General features: G+C 30.8%; 2 protein-coding genes across 2 annotated transcripts; both read right to left on the minus strand.

Moving 5' to 3' along the window:
• Positions 1–214: 214 nt before the first annotated feature.
• On the minus strand, positions 215–10,008 carry LOC132751332 (receptor-type tyrosine-protein phosphatase epsilon-like). Its single transcript, XM_060741495.1, has 12 exons — positions 9,864–10,008; positions 9,439–9,561; positions 8,994–9,142; positions 7,811–7,946; positions 7,418–7,546; positions 6,888–6,990; positions 6,493–6,569; positions 4,746–4,880; positions 4,259–4,387; positions 3,940–4,106; positions 3,402–3,537; positions 215–2,335 (listed from the first exon to the last, which is right to left on the minus strand). Exons 1-12 carry the CDS (start codon positions 9,921–9,923, stop codon positions 2,249–2,251), a joined length of 1,431 nt encoding a protein of 476 aa, XP_060597478.1. The 5' UTR covers positions 9,924–10,008; the 3' UTR covers positions 215–2,248.
• A 415-nt stretch (positions 10,009–10,423) lies between these two features.
• LOC132751331 (hemicentin-2-like) lies at positions 10,424–19,637 on the minus strand. Its single transcript, XM_060741494.1, has 13 exons — positions 19,311–19,637; positions 18,684–19,022; positions 17,777–18,064; positions 17,201–17,491; positions 16,340–16,657; positions 15,622–15,909; positions 15,068–15,367; positions 14,380–14,491; positions 13,059–13,111; positions 12,477–12,715; positions 10,907–10,994; positions 10,633–10,697; positions 10,424–10,492 (listed from the first exon to the last, which is right to left on the minus strand). Exons 2-13 carry the CDS (start codon positions 18,814–18,816, stop codon positions 10,424–10,426), a joined length of 2,244 nt encoding a protein of 747 aa, XP_060597477.1. The 5' UTR covers positions 18,817–19,022; positions 19,311–19,637.
• Between the last annotated feature and the right edge of the window lie 269 nt (positions 19,638–19,906).

A 19,906-nucleotide genomic window follows, 5' to 3' on the forward strand; every position in this document is an offset into this window, starting at 1 on the left:
AACATTTATCGTTTGTAGCCCAGTGCAATAATGATAGCGTTATTAACTAAACATAATCTGGCTTATACATGCAGGCTTATTAAGCCGTTTGGTTTCATTTTATGGCATAAATTCATAGTTTTGCCATAATTAGATCGAATGTTTGAAAAATAGAACAACACTGTTTAATCAACTAGATTATCATTTTAATATTATGTACTATGTATTAAGTACAAATATAATGTATATACAACCTAATATTTTATTTTATGAATCAGTCTCAGGGAATGAAAACACATGTTGCAATATATTTATCTACGTTGAATTTAATTTTCATTAGCATTATACTAGTTTTGTCTTCTGTTGTACACAGTATAACAAAGTAAGTCAAGCACAAGAAAAAACGTACAGCGAAGCTTCATAAAACAATTATTTTATTTAACAAGTTTATGATCATTCAAAAAGGTACAAGAAGACAAGCTATGTACAAAGTAAAACATCAAATCATTCTAAATCTTGTATCATAGTTTGGGGACCTTTCTGTTGAAATTGTGTCAGAGTTAGGTCGTATACATATACATGCACAGTGCGTTAACTGGAGTGCAGGTATTAGTTACCCGCACTCCAGAGCATGCCCATTGATTGGCTAATTTTTGCTGGGGTTTACTTATTGTGACGGAAGATAAAGGAAAGCTACAGAAATTTCATATTTAGATGCTCGTTCATTGGTTACTTCTTTCCCGGGGCTTCATATTGTGACAACAAGGAACGTGTTTTTATGTTTGACTATGATACAAAAGAGAAAGAACATCAAAACACTCGGCAATCTGGTTAATACTCGGGGGATACGCCCCCTCGTACATATCAGATAGCCTCGTGTTTCGATGCTCTTTCTATTACATGTTACACTTTTGTGAAAAAATTGTAGCAACTATATTTGATATTTATCTCACTATTTTTTTGAATTATGTTTCCCAACAAATGTGTCTTAAGAGCAAAAAGATGCTTAAAGTCCAAATATTTGAAAATAACTTAAAATATATAAAATTATAAAGAAAATATACACATATATTGAATAGTAATGACCATTTCATACGAAACAGCTTTTTCTTTCTTTTATTTTGTTTTGTTATTTTTCAATGAAAAAATAGACCTTTTTTTGGAAACAATATGTTGCAGTTATTATCAAAATGTTGCAGGAAACTAAATGCATGTATTTAACTAAACAAAAATTACCTATTCAATTCTATGAATCTGTAGCATGGTAGCATATTATTATTATACATTTAAAACTAACGCAGCAATAATTATTACGGCAAAAAAAGATGATTGTCATTTAGAAACAATAAAAGCATTGAACATTATTGTTCCTTTTGTATTTAAGGCAATATCCTTATCCAAGAATTAAGAAATAATAAATTCAAAATTTTAAATTGGTGTATGCATGTATTCCGTTGCATAAAATCAATGATAATATCAAAAACTGATTAATAAATATGCGAACATCGATGTTAACATTTCCATGTCAGTGATATATTCTAAGCTTTATCACCATTAGTAGAGGGTGATTGTTATTTCGTAATTATACCGAACTAATCAATATAGAAAATACATATCTAAAACATTCTATTCAATAATAAAAAGCCGGAACTTGACACTCGGTAAGCACGAACGGACCGTCTGGTATAATCAGCGGTTGTTGTTACATTATGTGAAATTAAATCAGCATGCTTCTAGATTCATACTAGTTTTCACGAAAAAAGAAGATTTTTTTAAGTATAATATAATGATGAAGTGAGCAAAGGAAGTAATTTTCACATTGCAAACGACGACACTAGTACCAATATATAGGTCACAGTATGCAAAAATGTTGATAAATACTGAAAAATCATTGATTAACCGTACATAACATAAAAGTCATTACTTTTATCTTGCTTTTTATACTTTTCTTAACATGTTAGTACATTTTTCTCAAGTTAATTTTTTTTTAACTATTTGGGCTTATTCGGGGGCATGCGGCTTTAAGTGTTTCTATCCACAAATCACGCGAGGCTTAAAATCTTAATATCCCTTCATTAATTGGAATTACAATAAGATAGCATTTTGGTCAAACCTCAATACATTCAATTTTTCAACCTGTATATAATACATTCCCTTTTCAACTTTCATTATTCAAATTCATAGTATTTTAATGATTATATGATTGATTAAATAGTTCAGAAATATATTTTTTTTCAAGTTTAATAAAGCTCATTTATCGAACGAACATCTACTGATTTTCGTTTATTTGTCTTTCATCTATTTCTAATAATCTAGTATAGATACTTGATGCTTCGAAACAGAATCTGAGTTGTTCCTGAAACAAAAAGCGGTTCATTTGTTACAATTGATATAAATAAGCAAGCAATAACCTAAAGTTTTGCAAAAACGTTCATAACACAGTTTAACTGGCCAATGCGACCACGTGTTTTAAGTGACTTTTGTCTTAAATTCCCCCCGATCATTTTCTCTCTATATATTTAATGTATTAAGCGACTTTTGCCAAACGCGATCACCGACTGCTAAATAGTCAGCTAATTGAGATATCAATCTTTTCATCAAACGACTAATTCACCTGTCAAGTAATTGTGTTTTAAGAGAACGCCGCCTCGTAATGTCACAAGTATCAACACTCAAAATACAACATATAAATGTGTGAGAAACTCTATTTCCCAAACCGTGTTAGCGTATGCAAATGAAGTTAAGTATACGCGTGACGTGTAATATTCAATAATATCGATAAAACAATGCAACGCTACGCCCCTACTGAGATGATGTATACGCTTCGCTGTTGTAGTTATACTGCATTGAATTGACCTTGAACTTGAACAGCAATTAAATTAATCGTTCCAATTAGATGTAGTTTGTTCATTTTAAATGAAACATGCACAGCAGAGAACTTCTCACTTGTTAAGGTTTTCGTGTTGGAGACAAGGAAAAACATCGGAAAAGTTCTGGAAAAGTGTCAAACATGTACGTTATGGATCAAAACTGTTTTGTCAAAATATCAGAAAGCTTTTTTTACATTAGCATCCATTTTAAGGTTATCGGAGCGTTCTAATTATTAAACATTTATATAAATGAAGTTCAAAAACATTCCCACTGCAAAAGAAAGATGTCTTGTATAAATTTTGACTTTTTTTTATCATGCTTTGTCTTAAGAGAACGTTTCATTAAGCGACCGTTTTGGATGTTTCCCTTGCGCGGTCGCTTAATACACGTTTGACTGTATAGTATTAGTATCGTCTATGTCAACGTTTAATTGAACCGTGTGTACATGTTTTACATTTTTCAAGTTTGTGTGACTTTAATAGTGTCCAAAATGTATTGTTTTGTTACAAATATCGTTGTCCACAAACATTTTTGTAATATATTTTCATTACCATTGAAATAATTGCTGTCCGTCTCCTTGTTCTGAGATGTCTTAGTGTACTTAACACGCTGACATGACCCTCTAACTTCAGTTTCTCGAATATAATTGCCAAAGCACAGAATAAACCGCTCCTCTCGTTTGCATTGCTGCAAAAAGTATATAATAATTATGATATTGGTGCCTTTTGTATTAATGACTTTTATATATTTTTATGTGTCAACATTAGAGTCTTCGATTTGTATTGGAAAATAATAAATGGTACATTTTTTAATCGGATACCTAACTATAACATAATTTATTCTTTAAAAATCAAATGAATGCAATTGAAACAGAACCTCAAATTCAAAACCACCTAAGTAGATAGTTTAGTTCTTAATTAATATTGGTCATACGAATTTATTACAGTTCGATTGCGTTGATATATAATATTTATAGTCCAATATATTGTAATATTGTGAACTCATTGAAAACTACAAACGCGTATGATTAAAAAAAAAATAAATTTGCGTTGCTTTCAGAAAACTTGCTAACATATAAAATATACTAACAGGCAATGGACAAGAATATGAAATTTCTTGTCGCCATGTTCTTTTGCTTTTTGCTGAACTTCGCATACAAACTGCACAAAATCTTCTGTGTACTCTGGAGTGTCCTTCTCTGCAAGCCATTGTGTGTATTGGAAGTGGTATACACTTTTTGTACCGCATTTGGACGACTTGCAAATACCAAAGTCATATTTGTATACGAAGCCTATGATACTTTGTATTTACCATTTTTCAAAATAAACCATACAAATAACAATTAACTTGATATGAAATAATCATTTAAATGAAAACAGTTTCTATTAGAATGTGCTGATAAGCTCACCTTGTCTTGATGGGATATAGTAAGTTTCTTCAAAACAAAGTGCTTTTTCTGTTGAATTAACGAGCTAGAAACAATGAAATTTCCATAGTTCAGCTTTTGTTTTCTTTCAGGAATGTATTTGCCAACTGACTGAAATAGTTAGAAGTTGTTTCATTTCGTATTCTCTAATCCAACTTATTGCATTGTCTTTCTTTTATGGAATCTATTGCATTATATAGCAAACGACATAATTATATTCATTGTCATTATAATAATTATTAACAAAACGACATAAAATGTATTTGCAACCAAAAGCAAACAATATATTTCCCGATCAAGTAAAACATAAACATAAGAGCATAATTATGTTTTTTTCTACTTCTACTTATTATTTTTTGTATTATTCTTGTTCTTCTGATTTAGCTTAGATTGTGTAATATTGTGCGATATATTGCCTTAAAAAGCAAGGACAATGTAAATATTAAATTTATTTCTTTATTCATTTTACCATTTCTGATACATTCATGTCATCTAAAGAGACAACGCATATGCAATCTTCCTGATAAACCATAGAGACAAAGTCCTCAACAGTTATAGGTAGTGGTGACTGGGCCATTATAAAGTTGTTTGGTTTTGTAAAACTCTGAAACAGAATTAAGATAGAAATTAAGTTTAAATAAAACCAAACGATTTAGAAAGTCGGTGACTTGTGTTATTCATTTTCATTTATTATGCTCCCCGAAAAATTTCGGGGGAGCATATAGTCGTCGGGTTGTCCGTCCGTCCATCTGTCCGTCAGTCCGTCCGTCCGTCCGTACGTCCCGAATTCGTGTCCGGTCCATAACTTCATTATTTGAAGTCAGATTTTAAAGATATTTCACAGAAATGATCACAATATTGAGACGATGTGTCGTGCACAACATTTGGGTCACTACCTTGAAGGTCAAGGTCACAGCATGACCTTGCAGCAAAATTGTGTCCGGTCCATAACTTCATTATTTGAAGTCGGATTTTAAAAATATTTCACAGAAATGATCACCATATTGAGACGATGTGTCGCGCGCAACATTTGGGTCGCTACCTTGAAGGTCAAGGTCACAGCATGACCTTGCAGCAAAATCGTGTCCGGCCCATTACTTTGTTATTTGAAGTCGGATTTTAAAACTATTTCACAGAAATGATCACCATATTGAGACGATGTGTCGTGCGCAACATTTGGGTTGCTATCTTGAAGGTCAAGGTCACAGCATGACCTTGCAGCAAAAGTGTGTCCGGTCCATTACTTTGGTATTTGAAGTCGGATTTTAAAAAATATTACACAGATATGATCACCATATTAAGACGATGTGTCGCGTGCAACATCTGGGTTGCTTCCTTGAAGGTCAAGGTCACAGCATGACCTTGCAGCAAAATCGTGTCCGGTCTATAACTTCATTATTTGAAGTCGGATTTTAAAAATATTTCACAGAAATGATCACCATATTGAGACGATGTGTTGCTCGCAACATTTGGGTAGCTACCTTGAAGGTCAAGGTCACAGCATGACCTTGCAGCAAAATCGTGTCTGGTCCATAACTTTGTTATTTGAAGTCGGATTTTAAAAATATTTCACAGAAATGATCACCATATTGAGACGCAGGGTCCGGAACATTTGGGTCTCCACCTTGAAGGTCAAGGTCACAGCATGACCTTGCAGCAAAAAGCGTGTCCGGCCCATAACTTTGTTACTGGAAGTCGGATTTAACAACTATTTCACAGAGATGATCACCATATTGAATCGACATGCCGCATGCAACATTTGGGTCCCTACCTTGAAGGTCAAGGTCATGTCATGACCTTGCAGCAAAATCATGTCCGGCGCATTACTTCGTTATTTGAAGTCGGATTTTACAACTATTTCACAAAAATGATCACAATATTGAGACAATGTGTTGTGCACAATATTTGGGTTGTTTTTACACTTTGAACTTTGTCTGTGGCATAACTCTGACACAACAAGAGGTATACCTTCCTGTGTCCAAAACCTAATCGGGGAGCATCACCCGGTTCAACCGGCTCTTGTTTGATTTGCTTTGCAATGATAAATTATAAAACTGCTTTCTCATTTTGGTAAAAAACTAATTGGTATGAAAAGCATTAAGCAGAAAAAAATATAAATCCTAAGTATCTTTTGGAAAGACATTAAAAAGAAAATGACGAACCTTCATTTAAATCTTAAAGTAATAAATAATATGTGTTTATGTTAATATTCTTACATTTATGAAAACAGCGTTAATATAATCAGAATCCTCTTTTCCCCTCCGTAAACGCAAATAAACACGAAACATGTCACCTTAAAAACAATTAAACAGAACGATTATTTTAATCATGTGGCATTTGTTATTAATACAACCAATCTTTTTGAAAATAGGGTAAAGCTTGAATATATCGTAAATATTTCATATATTTGATCATGCCCACGATATAATTTCTTACTAAATTTGTTATCTTATTTAAAAGTTCTGAAAGAACAAAGGACTAATTCAACGCATCGATTCAAATCATTATGCTCAATCCATTTATTGGACGTAATTTGGAATGCAATGTCGTTTGATGGCAAATAACATCGTTTTGGACATTAATGCAACCTAATTTAAATGAAAATCATTGCCTGGTATATCAGCTCCTGGGCAATTTTTCTTGGTTTGTTTTTCATTTCGTCTGCATGCATCTTGCTCATTTTTCTTTTGCGTCTCCACGGTTTGATGCAATTGCTTGAAAAAAAAGCATTAATCTTGCATACTAAAATAGGCACACTGGTATGATAAATTAAGAAACAAATCTGCAGATGTCAAATCTCGAAGAACGGTGTATTAACCCTCTAGTGTAAAGCATCACATGTAAATATAAGATTAAGTATTAGTTTAAAGAAAGAATGATAATGAACTAACCAAATGAGAAAAAATTATAATCATAATTTCAAGAATTTACACAACTACTGATTAAAACCAATCATTATGTAATGACAGTTTTTGCCTGCTTTGTAATAAGATTATATTTCCTTACACAAGGAACCTTCTAAAGGGACGATTAATCTGATGAAAATACAAATGGATGCAACTTCTCCGGTTGAACTTGTGACCATGATGTGAAAACTAAGAAAGTGAAAACATCATTATATAACACAAATCTGACACAAACCTGAAAAAGTTTGCTGTACTCATTATTACTTGTCCTTTCAGTGTACTCATGCAAAGACGACAACGAAATTGCTTCACAGTCGAATGTCAGTGCAGTAACAAGTGCTTTGTAGACATAAATATATTGCTCCTGAAACATCAAATACAGCTAATTTCGGTTTTTAAAATGAACCTTCGGACTATGTGTACGTATTATTATTTCATAAAGAAGGGGACAAAACAATAGGTATACAAATAAATCAAGTTAAAATACCACCTTGAGTATGAAGTTTATACATGTTTTCAATAATGAGTATTAGTCATTTAATGGCTTTTTATGTTATGTCTTCAGGAGATTTCATTATATTTTAAAATAATTTAATCACTAGAGGTAAACTATAAAACTTTTTCTTACGAGCGTTTGCACCATCTTAACACGTTGCCCTCTCATATGTTGTACACATTCAAATACGTTTAAGTCATGATTGGTGTGTCCTTCTCGTATTAGTCTGTCCAATGCTATAAAAGTTCCAGTCCTTCCTATACCAGCACTGAAAATGACCGTCCATACAATGATATCATAAATGTTGATCAAAGCTAAGTCCATCAAACTTTTTAAAGTGACATTATGCTATTTCCATTGTCAAGTTGAACTGAATTCACTATATATTTCAAAAGATTTACTGTGGTGACCCACCAACATTTGATATAAGAAAATGTTAAGGAAAAAGTATTATCTGCCTATGATATCAAAAAACTTCTTTACAATTTGAACGTTACATGTTTAATTTAATTGATATGTACAGACATTTCCTTTGGTCATATAAGTAATGTATCATTTATGTGATGTAAGTCATACAATTGCAAAGAATTATGGCAAAATTGTTTGGACTTTCAACTGTTCATTTAATATATAAGAAAACAAAATTTTAATTATTTTTGATCGCGATACCAGTACAGCAATTTAAAAAAAAAATGTTTATTACAAATACAGAATAACAACAACATATTAAATGATTGTTATTATATAATAACCATTTTTGATTTTGTGCCGAAATACTTTCATTTCACATTTTTCGAACACATAAACGTTTCTGTATATTAATACAAATAAGAATATCAAACTTAGGTTGACGTTCTCACTAAAGGTGCTATTATTTAACATATAATACGTTGATTGTCCCCTTTTTTGGATTTGAATCAAATGTCAGCTATATACAGATATGATCTGTAAATTGAATAAGAATTATGATATTTTTTACTCTGATTTCAATTCGGATTGACTTTACAGATTCATTACTGGAATACAACATAATGAGGTACTCTTTGTGCATTATTTTAAGCATGAACTGGCACCTGGGTAAGAGCACTGGCATTTGGTTTGCTAGCAAAATAGCTTCCACATACAACACAATCCAAAGTCAATGTTGGAATTTAACCCACAGCATACGGAATAAGTGGTTCAAAGTCCAAGACATTGACTACTTGCCCACAGACGTCCCTAATAAAATATAATTTAAGTTAAATGACCAAACGAAATGTGTAGTTAAAACACATACTTAAGTATGATAAGAATTGTTTTATGATATAAAATTTACCTGCAGTGCACGATTACAGGTCCAGTAAAATGTGTTGGTGTTTGAATCATTCGCTGTCGAAATTCAATCAAACTCGTGACATCCTCTGGGACTGACTTGTCCGGCCATGCAGTAAAGTGAAGTTGTGTAACATACCTCTTTTCGTTTTTCTTTAACACATTTCAAATAAAAGTGCGATAATTTGTATCCAATACATTTAAAGATAACCATTAAATTGTTTGTATTCACTTTGAGTAATTTCAATATGTCTGTCTTGGATTTAAATAGATTACATACAAGATTTTGTCGTTACCTACATTATGCATTAGGCGTGCATGATTTTTATTTGTTCATACAAGCAATCATCATTTAGCTACTGGTGTCATTTCTAGTTAACAATAGCGTACATAATAAAATGTATATAATCGTGCTATCTCTAACAATGGCAATATTTTGAAACATTAACCTTTAGCAACTGAAATCGTCTGACTGTATACTCAGCAAATATATCCGATTTCATGCTGGAAACACATATGTCGCCATATGTTATTTTTTCTGACCCCGGCCAATATTGTTCGCATTTCATTCCCTGAAAAACGGTTGGAATGCTTTAAATGCAGACTTAATGCTAATGAAAAACATATATAATGATAATTTGTCTTTCGTTTTGGAAATAAAAGGAAATGCTCATACACTCGTTTTAAGTATCACTGGATTGCAATTTTTATGTTTACTTGTCTTTCAATGCGTCAACGTTTTAACAATTCTAGTTTTAAGAAATAATAATGACATTTATTTTCTAATCTATATTGTTGATGTTTTGACTTTTAGTTGCTCGCCATAAAGACGTTATCAGCGCTAGAAAGGAAAATCAACTTGGTTAAACAATACCGATAATTCCCGAAGATTTGTTAGCATTACAATAACGTCTGATTGTTCATACCACACCATTTGCCAAAAGGTTATAAAGTTGTTTGTCGTTTTAACTGTAGGACCTAGATATAAAAAAAATAAAAGCGATTAATACACTATTATGGTTTCAATTTCGCAAAAATGACTAACAACATCATGCATTTTTTTGTTGGTATTTTTGTGCAATATATATATTTCAATCTTGTGCAAAATATTCATATGGATGCTATTTGATTTAAGCAGTGGCATCAAGATAAATTGTATGTAAAAAGAACAGTTGTTAGAAGAACATCGAGAAACACTTTTAAGACATTCAAATAAAGTTGTTCTTAAATCAATTTAAACAATCAAAAATCAACTTGAATGAAGCTTTCGAGTAAAAGTGTAAAACGTTGGCGATGTTCTTTTTACGGAACGTTCTGATCTTTGGCATCATTTACATCTTTTTCATCCTAAGACAAATATGAATGTTGTCAAACAGATTGATCGCAATTCCTCAAATAGATGGTTAATAAATTTACATCAATAGGGTCAAACGGTTACTTCAGTCTTAAAAGTAATGTATAACTACCTAATGACGCAATATATGCGTTACGTCTCTCAAATCCCTGCAAATAGATAAATCATATTCGAAATTTGAAAGTGTTAATAAGAAAGTAAGTTTTTGATCTTTTTATCATTATTTTTCATTCTTACTAACGAAAAACAAATTGACTAAATAATGAAATGCATATGTACATCAACTTACATCTATGTAGCATGCATTCATGAAAAATTCCGGTATTGAAGGTATCTTGACCCTTGAGTGGTCATCTGAAATGTGAAGACTATAATTGCATGGACATTTCAAAGTTTTTAACGAAAAATTTATATGACCCTTAAAAGCCGTCTTATTTATTACTTTTCCCAAAAACAAAGATTAAAAAAAATATGGCCCTAAAAAGTATGAGTAATTATCGCAGATGAAATAAAATTCAGAAACATGTTCTCAAAAATGGAATTTTAGAGTTTAATTGTCTCACAAGGAAATATCCCATTGTATCTGTTCAATGCTATGTTTTCAGGTTGTGTAGCAAAATTGCATGGTTTCTGGAGTTCTGTAGGTATATTCTGCAAAAATACATAGTAAACATCTGTTTGAAAAATACTTGCCAGTTTGTGATGATAATATTGAATTATTTTGTTTATGGCAAGATGAAATTCTGCATCTTTTTGTGCCAAACCTGAGGATATATCAAGATTAACGCCTCGCAAGACATTACTTTTGTTTCAACAGTAACTTAAGTTAATAAAACGAAATCATAACCATATATCAAGGAAAAAAATCTAAATAGTGTGTGACTTAATCATCTAAATAGTATAACAATAACAGTATAACGGATCTAAATTTACATTTTTATTGCGAATATGTGCCAACGATGCCCAAAGGATTTACTTTACATTGCTCACACATTATAGTTACAATTATCACAGTATAGCTTGTGAAACAATAAGTGAAAACTGAAGCTATATTTGACAAGCTATTGCAAACTTATGATCATAAAGTTTCTCAAACTAAAATTTACTAAATAAATTTAGATCAATTTTGAACTTTAAAACATGCACTTATCATATAAAGTGAAATAATAAAGACGAAAGAAACTCTATCATGGAAAGGAATTGATATAAGTAATATGCTTTTTACCAATCCATATATATTGTAAGGTACAATGATACATGCTTGTATATTTGCCTAATAAAATATGATTTAGGACATTTTCGGGAGTTTTCATATATACATATAGGCATAATTAAAACTGTTCCATAGAATTTCTTTAAACTTGGCAGGTTGTTAGAATATGATAACAAAAACATTTTAAGCAAAAAATAATTTGGGTCACCGTTCTCATTATTGAGTTATCTGCCCCTGAATCAGAATTTTCTACTTATTTGAGGTCATTTAAAGTGCAGATAACATATACATACGTAAATGAATTCTTGCTTTTACTTGTGGATAATGTTTTTCTTTTTATTATTGAATACAATACATAATAACATGCAATTCCTTATGTTGTTTCTGTAATTTTTTTTCATTGAAAAAAAAAGGTGTTTTAAATTCATAAAAATAGGCCAATTTTTATGAAAAAATGCACAGGTTAAGAGAAGACGTGTGAAAAAAAATATCCACTCTAAATTTGTTCTTGAAATTTTGCATATTGACTAAGACGAAGGTAAGCTTCATGAAAATAGAAAAATAATAATGTATTGGTTTGCTTCATTGTAAATTATCTGCCCCTGAATTTAACGGAAAAGTTCAATTCAAGGGCAGATAACTCGAAAATGAGACAGGTGACCCCAATTTGTTTCCGTTTAAAATGTTTCTTTTATCATATTCTAATAACATGCCAGTTTTAATTTTGGCTATTATGTCTATATGAAAACTCCGGAAAACATCTTTAACCTAAACTAAATAAGACAATTTCATTGAAATCTATTAAAGTCACATTCTATTAATAAATAATGAACAACATCGAAATAAAGACATAATATGCAAACTATAATAAATAGTTAACATTTAGGCGTTCATATATCTTAATACGTCTAGAGTATTACCTGATATTCGAGTGCAAAGTCATCTTCATTTCTACCGACAACATATTGATACAGTTCTGATACTTTTATTGTATCAATGTTTTCTATCTTTTCAATAGAATTGTAGTATTCAGTGCGCTCATTTGTTTCAGCAGGATTATCATCAACTTCTTGCAACATCGTTTCATTTAAATCTGATTCTTGTCTTGGCATTTTGTCCTTGTTATTTACCCTTGCTGGTTTTGATTCCGTTTGTTTACCTGTATTCAAAACATGCAAAAATACTATGAACATTTCTGGATATGTTTTTAATATTTTATGCAAATAAGATCATTGACAAAAGGATATAATGCAATTAATTAACCATTTTTTGCTGAAAATGCATCGAGATTATCATGCATAGCAAAATATTCCGTTTACAATAATACTTAAAATTATAAGATGTGACGAAGAAAAAAATGTTATAAGATGAAGTTTATTTTATAATAAATTGAAAGTTATGTTAATATCTATGATATAATTATAAATGATTTGTTCTAGACATGTTGACCATTAATTGTAAGATAATATGAATTTAAAAAAAGATGTAAAAAGAAATCTTACGAAACGTCGTCATGTTTTGGTAATGTGGTTCGTTAGTTTCTCTACCAATACGCCTGTAAGTATGCATAATGATAAGAATGATGAAAATTAGTAATGAAGAATATTGTACAATACTACACCAGATTTTAACTTGCAATAAATATATCTTGTGTGACTTATTGTGTCTGAGATACAAGAAAATATGCATCTTTCATGGTAAAGGTGTATTGTACAAAATTACCATTGCAGCTTATTGTTTTATACATAGTAGGTTAAATTTATTTTATGTCATATTGCTACACAATCATAACGCGTTCCAGTTTGTATGATATTGAAAATGTCTCTCCCCTTTAGGCTGGACCTTATTAGGTTCTTAAACTACTTTACTGGAGTATAAAGACATTAAAGCATGTAGATGATTTTGTAATATAAGCATGATAACTAATTATTGTCCGAAAATATTGATCTGGAAATGTTGCATATATGATATGTTGTAAAAGACAACGTTTACGCTCATAAGGTATTTTGTTCGAGTCAACCTAGTATCTGTTTTTTTCATGCTTCAATGGTTGTCTACCGTTTTTACTTTTGAATGGTTGTATGTCTATTCGTATGCAGCAGTGGCATCGACTGTTATGGCATGTTTGAAATGATTTTGTAAAATTACAATAGGACAATTACTTAAAAAAGCAATGTACATCAATACTTCTATACTAATTAACAAAAATAAAGCAGATCGAGGTCAATTCGAATCTCACTTCAAATGGCACAAATATTGCCCTTGGCTCGGCTTTTTTTGACAGAATAACATACTGTGATAAAGACACTTATGGTATACTTATACTAGTATACACTTACAAGAAAACAACCTTAAGAAGAATGGAAGGAATATCTAAGTTTTCAAACAGTTTGTTCAACAACCGGAAAATGTATGCAAAATAGGCAGTATCATCTTTGGACAATATACAGTTAAAATATTTAATCTTCCGAAAATGACACACAACATTTTAAGTAGATCTTAGATGGCATACCCGTCTCCATATTCCAACTGTACTTAATTATTTGTTTTATGTTTGATAAAAATTTTGACTTTCATCCAGAAAAAGGAACATTGAACACTTAATTTGTTAGGCTTAATTTATAAATGGTAGTCAGATGTTACATTTAATGTACTGATTTCAGTTCATTATAAAGATGTAATGTTTGAACATATAGTTACAAAATTATTTTATGGAAATTACTTAATGTTATATGTATCCATGTACATGTTATGTAGAAACATTGGCTACTGTTAAATGTTAAATTGAGTGCACTTTAAAAACTGCAAAATATTGAATTTTACCTTCTCCTGAAAATCCAAACAAATAACATAACCGAAAGTGAAGCACCAAATATGCCGCATACAGTTCCCACCAAAATTCCAATTATGTTGTTGTTCTTTTCTGAAGGTTTCACTGAGATAGAACAAATAATGTAATAATAGTGATTATGTGTTAAAAGAGTGTGATATGATTTTGAACAATACAAAGAATATACATTTTGTGTTCATCACAATATCTTTTTTACGGCATAAGAATCTTTTAAAAGATACATGAATAAATTCTTTACTGCCAGAAACCATTTGACTTTAATCTAAGCTTGGAATTTCTTTTGATTTTGTAACCACTATCTGCATTAGCCATGAACTGTTAGATATTCCATTTAAAAAACAAAACAGTAGACTTTTTCTAATCTGTTTAGCTAAGCTGACCACTTGTTTTTGTAATGAAACTGATTGAAATATTTCAGTAATACTTATTAAGTATAGGTTACACTAAGCTTCAAGGAGCGTTAATAAAAAACTATAAATTTTATGTTATTTTCGTGCCACTTTAAAGGCAACATGATGTATATAAAGTTTTGTAGTTTTCAATTAGTTATAAAATGAGAGTTAGATAAATGAAAGTATGCAAAATTGATAAAAATGTACATAATAACATCTTGTTATTAAACAATTATGACAGTTTTGTTATGTTTTATATTTTACTTACTTCTTGGGATTAAATTAAATATTTGCTGAGATAAACCTATCTCATTTTGTATTATCAACTTGTATTGTCCATAATCTGTTTCTGTAACTGTCTTGAATGTAAGATTTGATGTCAGGCCCAATGTCACTATTTTGATGTTTGTGACATCAATCAACTTTTCCCAATAGGTACCCTTATCTTTGAACCATTCAAAATCTGGCTTAGGATTGGCCAGAGCAATATAAGATAATGTTATTGTCTCATGTAAATTACTGTTTACATTTGTATTCAAATAAAACAACGGTGAAGCTAAAGGAGAACCTGAAATATAACATAAAAGTTTGTTATTAAACTGTCAGTTTATAAAAAAACACCTTACAAGAAACTTGAATATATTTCATACACTGGAAATATTTTAAATAGTTGAAAAACATAAATCAACATACTTTACGAGAATGGCGATTGCATTTCAAGATAAACTACAGTTTCCAGATTTGTTGTATTGTTATCAAACATGCACTAGAATATATAAGCTGCACTGATTCATCAACTTTTAAGTAGTTACGGTTACTCACATCTGACTTTTACTAATAGTTCTTTAGAAGATGTCATTCTGTTAAAGCTGTTGTTTGCCGAACATTTGTAAATTCCTTCGTCCAGACAAGATCTGATCCTATGGGTGTGTATCAAAGTGTTTGCTGATGATTTGCGCAGTAAGGCTTTTTCTTTAAATGTTAATGTCATATATGATCCTGGATTGCTTTCAACACTGCAGTTAAATGTCAAAGTCTTGTTTTCAGTTATTTGGATAAAGGATGTGTTATCATTCCCTTGGACGAAGAATTTATCAATTTTGCTTGGAACTGCAATTTTGATAATCATATATCATGTATTTTATTTCAGTTTCAAGGCATTTTATTGTTGGATTATCTAGTAAAGTATGACTAACAACAGGTCCTTATAGATTATTAACAGAATAATAACAAAATACAATTAAAATAGTACGGTGACTTAAAGGGTCCATCTGAAATATATTTCAACCACGTGCGCACGCGATAGCTACTAAGTTTGCACGTACAAAATATTACGGGCGCACGTTGTAGCTATCGTATTCGCATGTAGTAGCTATCGCGTGCGCACATTGTACCTATCTCGTGCGCACGTGATAGATAAAATATTTCTGATGTCCCCTCCATGCCACCTATAATACTCATGTAAATACTTTTGAATTGTAAAGAAAATACTTATGTTAGCAGATAAGCAGAGGCAAAAAATGTGTAAAAATTAAATTACATAACACATCTATAAACAGAAAAGTGGTGATATTCCGTCGTTCTTCATATTCCGGAATACTTCGTCTTAATATATTCTCAGCAATACACGCATACTCTCCGCGCTGATCCCTGTTTATATTGTGCATTGTCAGATTTGGTGACTTATCCTTGCTAATAGTTTCCCATGTATATGTAGGGGAAGGAGATCCGCTTGCTTTGCAGGTAACTGTAAATGAGGAATTTTCAACAACGGAAATGTTGTTGATTCCTATGATGCTACCTACACCTTCTCGTTGAGAATGATTGTGAAACGTTAAAAAGGGTTTTCCGGGTGGATCTAGTAAAATAAGAATTAAACTATGTTATGATTCAAAATACAAAAAGAGTAAGAAAAAGATTTTAATAAGTCGGCGTATTATGCTGTTTGTCACATATTGTTGTTTAGTGTATTGTAAATATTTGAAGGTTATAAATCCATATTGATATACTGTATATACTTAATCAGCTTTTTTGTTCGAAATATATATTTTGAAACGTAATTAAAACCATGATACGTATTATATAACCGCCAATTACGTAGTAAGTTTTAAAGGAACTCCGCTGATGTTTTTAGAAATATTTTTGTGAGATAATATACGTAGTCTTTACCAATGAAAGATGTACTAAATTTCTGCACATTTGTTCACACCATTTTTCAAGATAAATCATTTTTTATTGTTAAAAAATGACTTTCAATTGAAAAGCGCCCATACGTCATCGGGCTAAAAATCGCATAACATCGATTTTAGTTAAATTCTGACTATCTTTCCTAACAATGTGTTTTTCATATTTTGTTTTGAGCGGCGTTAGTACTTCAGTTGAGTCCCTTTGATATACGTACATGAAACAATTATTGATATCGTTGTGTTTGCAGAGCTATTTCTTACAACTCCTACAGTCTCGTGCATTTCATTTGAAGCTACGCATGTTTGATTTATATTTGTCTTTATTGAATTTATTTTTAATACGGAATCCTTGCTGTATCCGATCCATAAATTATTAGGACTAGGATTTCCATGTGACTGACACGAGATCATTATGCTATCATCTTGAATCACATGCAATGTTTCATTCACAATAGGAGTTTCCAGTTCAGAAAGTATGAAATGAAGGATTGGTTTGGTGGGAGGAGCTGAAATTGAGTAAATGTATTTTGCGTCAGGACTGCAAAATTAATGTTTATCCTAGTATTTTTCATCCATTTGTGGATAAAAGTGCCATTGATACATTTTATGTACATATACTCTACACGTTTATTTAAATTTGTTAAACCTAACATGTTTTCAAAGAGTATGGCATTATTTTCAAATTTGTTAATAAAAAAGATATGATGTTTTATGATTAAACTAAATATTTGTGCAAATAACATATGGTTTCGGTGATAAAAATGTTCAAATAATGACTATATATTACTCACACATTACTTCAATTTCAAGACTAGCAGTATTATTTACTTGAACGTAGGTACCATTTGTATGCGCAATTACATTACTTGCAGTACATTGCAAAGTGTCATTTTTCGATATGTTTGATAGCATAAAAGTCTGTGTTTCAACTTCTCCAGATATTCTTGACTGCCATAAATAAATTGGATGCGGATCGCTGTCGCTCAAACAAATTATTGATACGTTGTTTCCTAAGATATATCGTACTTTGTTACTAACTATCGTTTCATCAATAAAGAATTCTGGCGTGCTCGGTGGATCTAGAATTATAAAACAAAAAAAGTGATATTTATTTTTAAATGAACATGCATCTGATACATGTGAAATGGTGCTGAATAAACATAAACACCGGCCTTTTAAAGCAAATTCATACATAATTTTGTCAGTTTGTAGATGCATATATTAAAGCATAACAAACACTTAATCCTAATTATTTCGACACACTTTGTTTAATTTTAGTCAATACTTTCATCTTTTTACTTGAAACCAACCGAATAATTAATTTCATTTCACTGTGTTTGTTTAAATGTAAATACATTTAAGTAAAATGTAAATACATTTAAGTACATGTACTTTTATGTCTCCATCCATTAAGAAGGATCTTTACCACTTTGAGATAAATACAAAAAAGCTTTAACGAGAAAGGGAATAAAAACAGTACATATTAGTTCGTGAGGTAAGATCATTGATAGGAATACACTGTTCTATAGAACGATACTATTTAACAAAACATTCAGAAAAGGGGACATTTTTCCATATGAAAAAAATCTTTATGTAATTTAAAGATAATATGTGTCATTAAAAAGGATATAATGAGCTAATCTCAAATTATTTTGTTGAATTTACATAGATATAATCACTAAAAGATATTTTTCTTACATTGTACATATAAAGTCACTTCTTTGCTTGCCGTAGCTGGTTTTCCGTTTGTTGCCTCGCAGAAAATACGTGTGCCATTTACACCCCTTTCCGGTATTATTTCAAGGTAACTTCTAGTTCTCTCCATGCCCATGTTTTCAATGGTTTCTGTTGAGATATTACTTGTAATTGAATTATTTGTGAATTCAATTACCTTGTCATCTGTGATTTGTTTCCATGTTATCTGTGCTGCAGGGCGCCCAACAGAAGTCTCGCAAATAAGAAGTGCCGGTATGTTTTCTATAATGCTAACTTCATGGTTTCTGGATGCATTTTGAATATTTACTGATGTAATTGATACTGAAATAAAACTATATTGTGATTGATGGAAGCAAAACATCTTAAAATATTAAGAACTATTACAAATGAACTCTAATTACTTTAAGTTAATACTTCCACCAAAAAATGCCTTTCTAAAACAGTGTACCTGAAGAACTGTTAAATATATTAAGAAAATATTTGTATACATATACGCATTATATTTTTGTTGATTTCAATTTCAAGCGATTTTAATTTGCAAATTAAAGAAAACAATTTTAAATTATGAAACATTTCGTCAAAAATAAATAAAAGAAATTGATACAATACCTCTAACATATATAGTAGACAAATCACTTTTTGCGTTATTTCCGTCTTCACAATTCAGTTTTTGACCGTGTTGTTGCCTAGTTACGTTGGAAATACGCAATATCACCTCGTATAAAGTTAGGCAAGTTACAGAATGAGTGGAATTATTAAATCCATATAATTTGCATGTGCCATTGTTGTTAATAACAGTTGCAGTATCGTTACTTTCTTTTGTATATTTGTTCCAAATTAAAAGTGAGACTTGTTTACTGGTAGTACAGTTGAAATCAATGCCTTCATTTTCAAAAATATCAGCTAGAGTAGGAGTCAACGATACACGTTCAGCATTTCCGTCTGAAAGAAATTATACAATGTCAATTTCTCTTTCTTCTAAAATCGCATTTGATAAAGGCTTATTGTTTTATTTTATTTATTATATTAATAAAGTTGCAAACAATTTTCTTCCAGCTTGTACAGCTAGTGGGCATTTTCCGATTTCAGTTAGTTTAAACAATATTTTATTCAATCAAATATTTATACACAATAATTATAATTACAATCAAATGCAAAAATGATTGAGTAGAAAGTTAGAAGCTTTTTAGACACTCTCTGCCTCA

The sequence above is a fragment of the Ruditapes philippinarum genome, unplaced genomic scaffold, assembly GCF_026571515.1.
Source record: "Ruditapes philippinarum isolate M1 unplaced genomic scaffold, ASM2657151v2 ctg5050_1_1_1_1, whole genome shotgun sequence".
NCBI classification, from domain to species: Eukaryota; Metazoa; Mollusca; class Bivalvia; order Venerida; family Veneridae; genus Ruditapes; species Ruditapes philippinarum.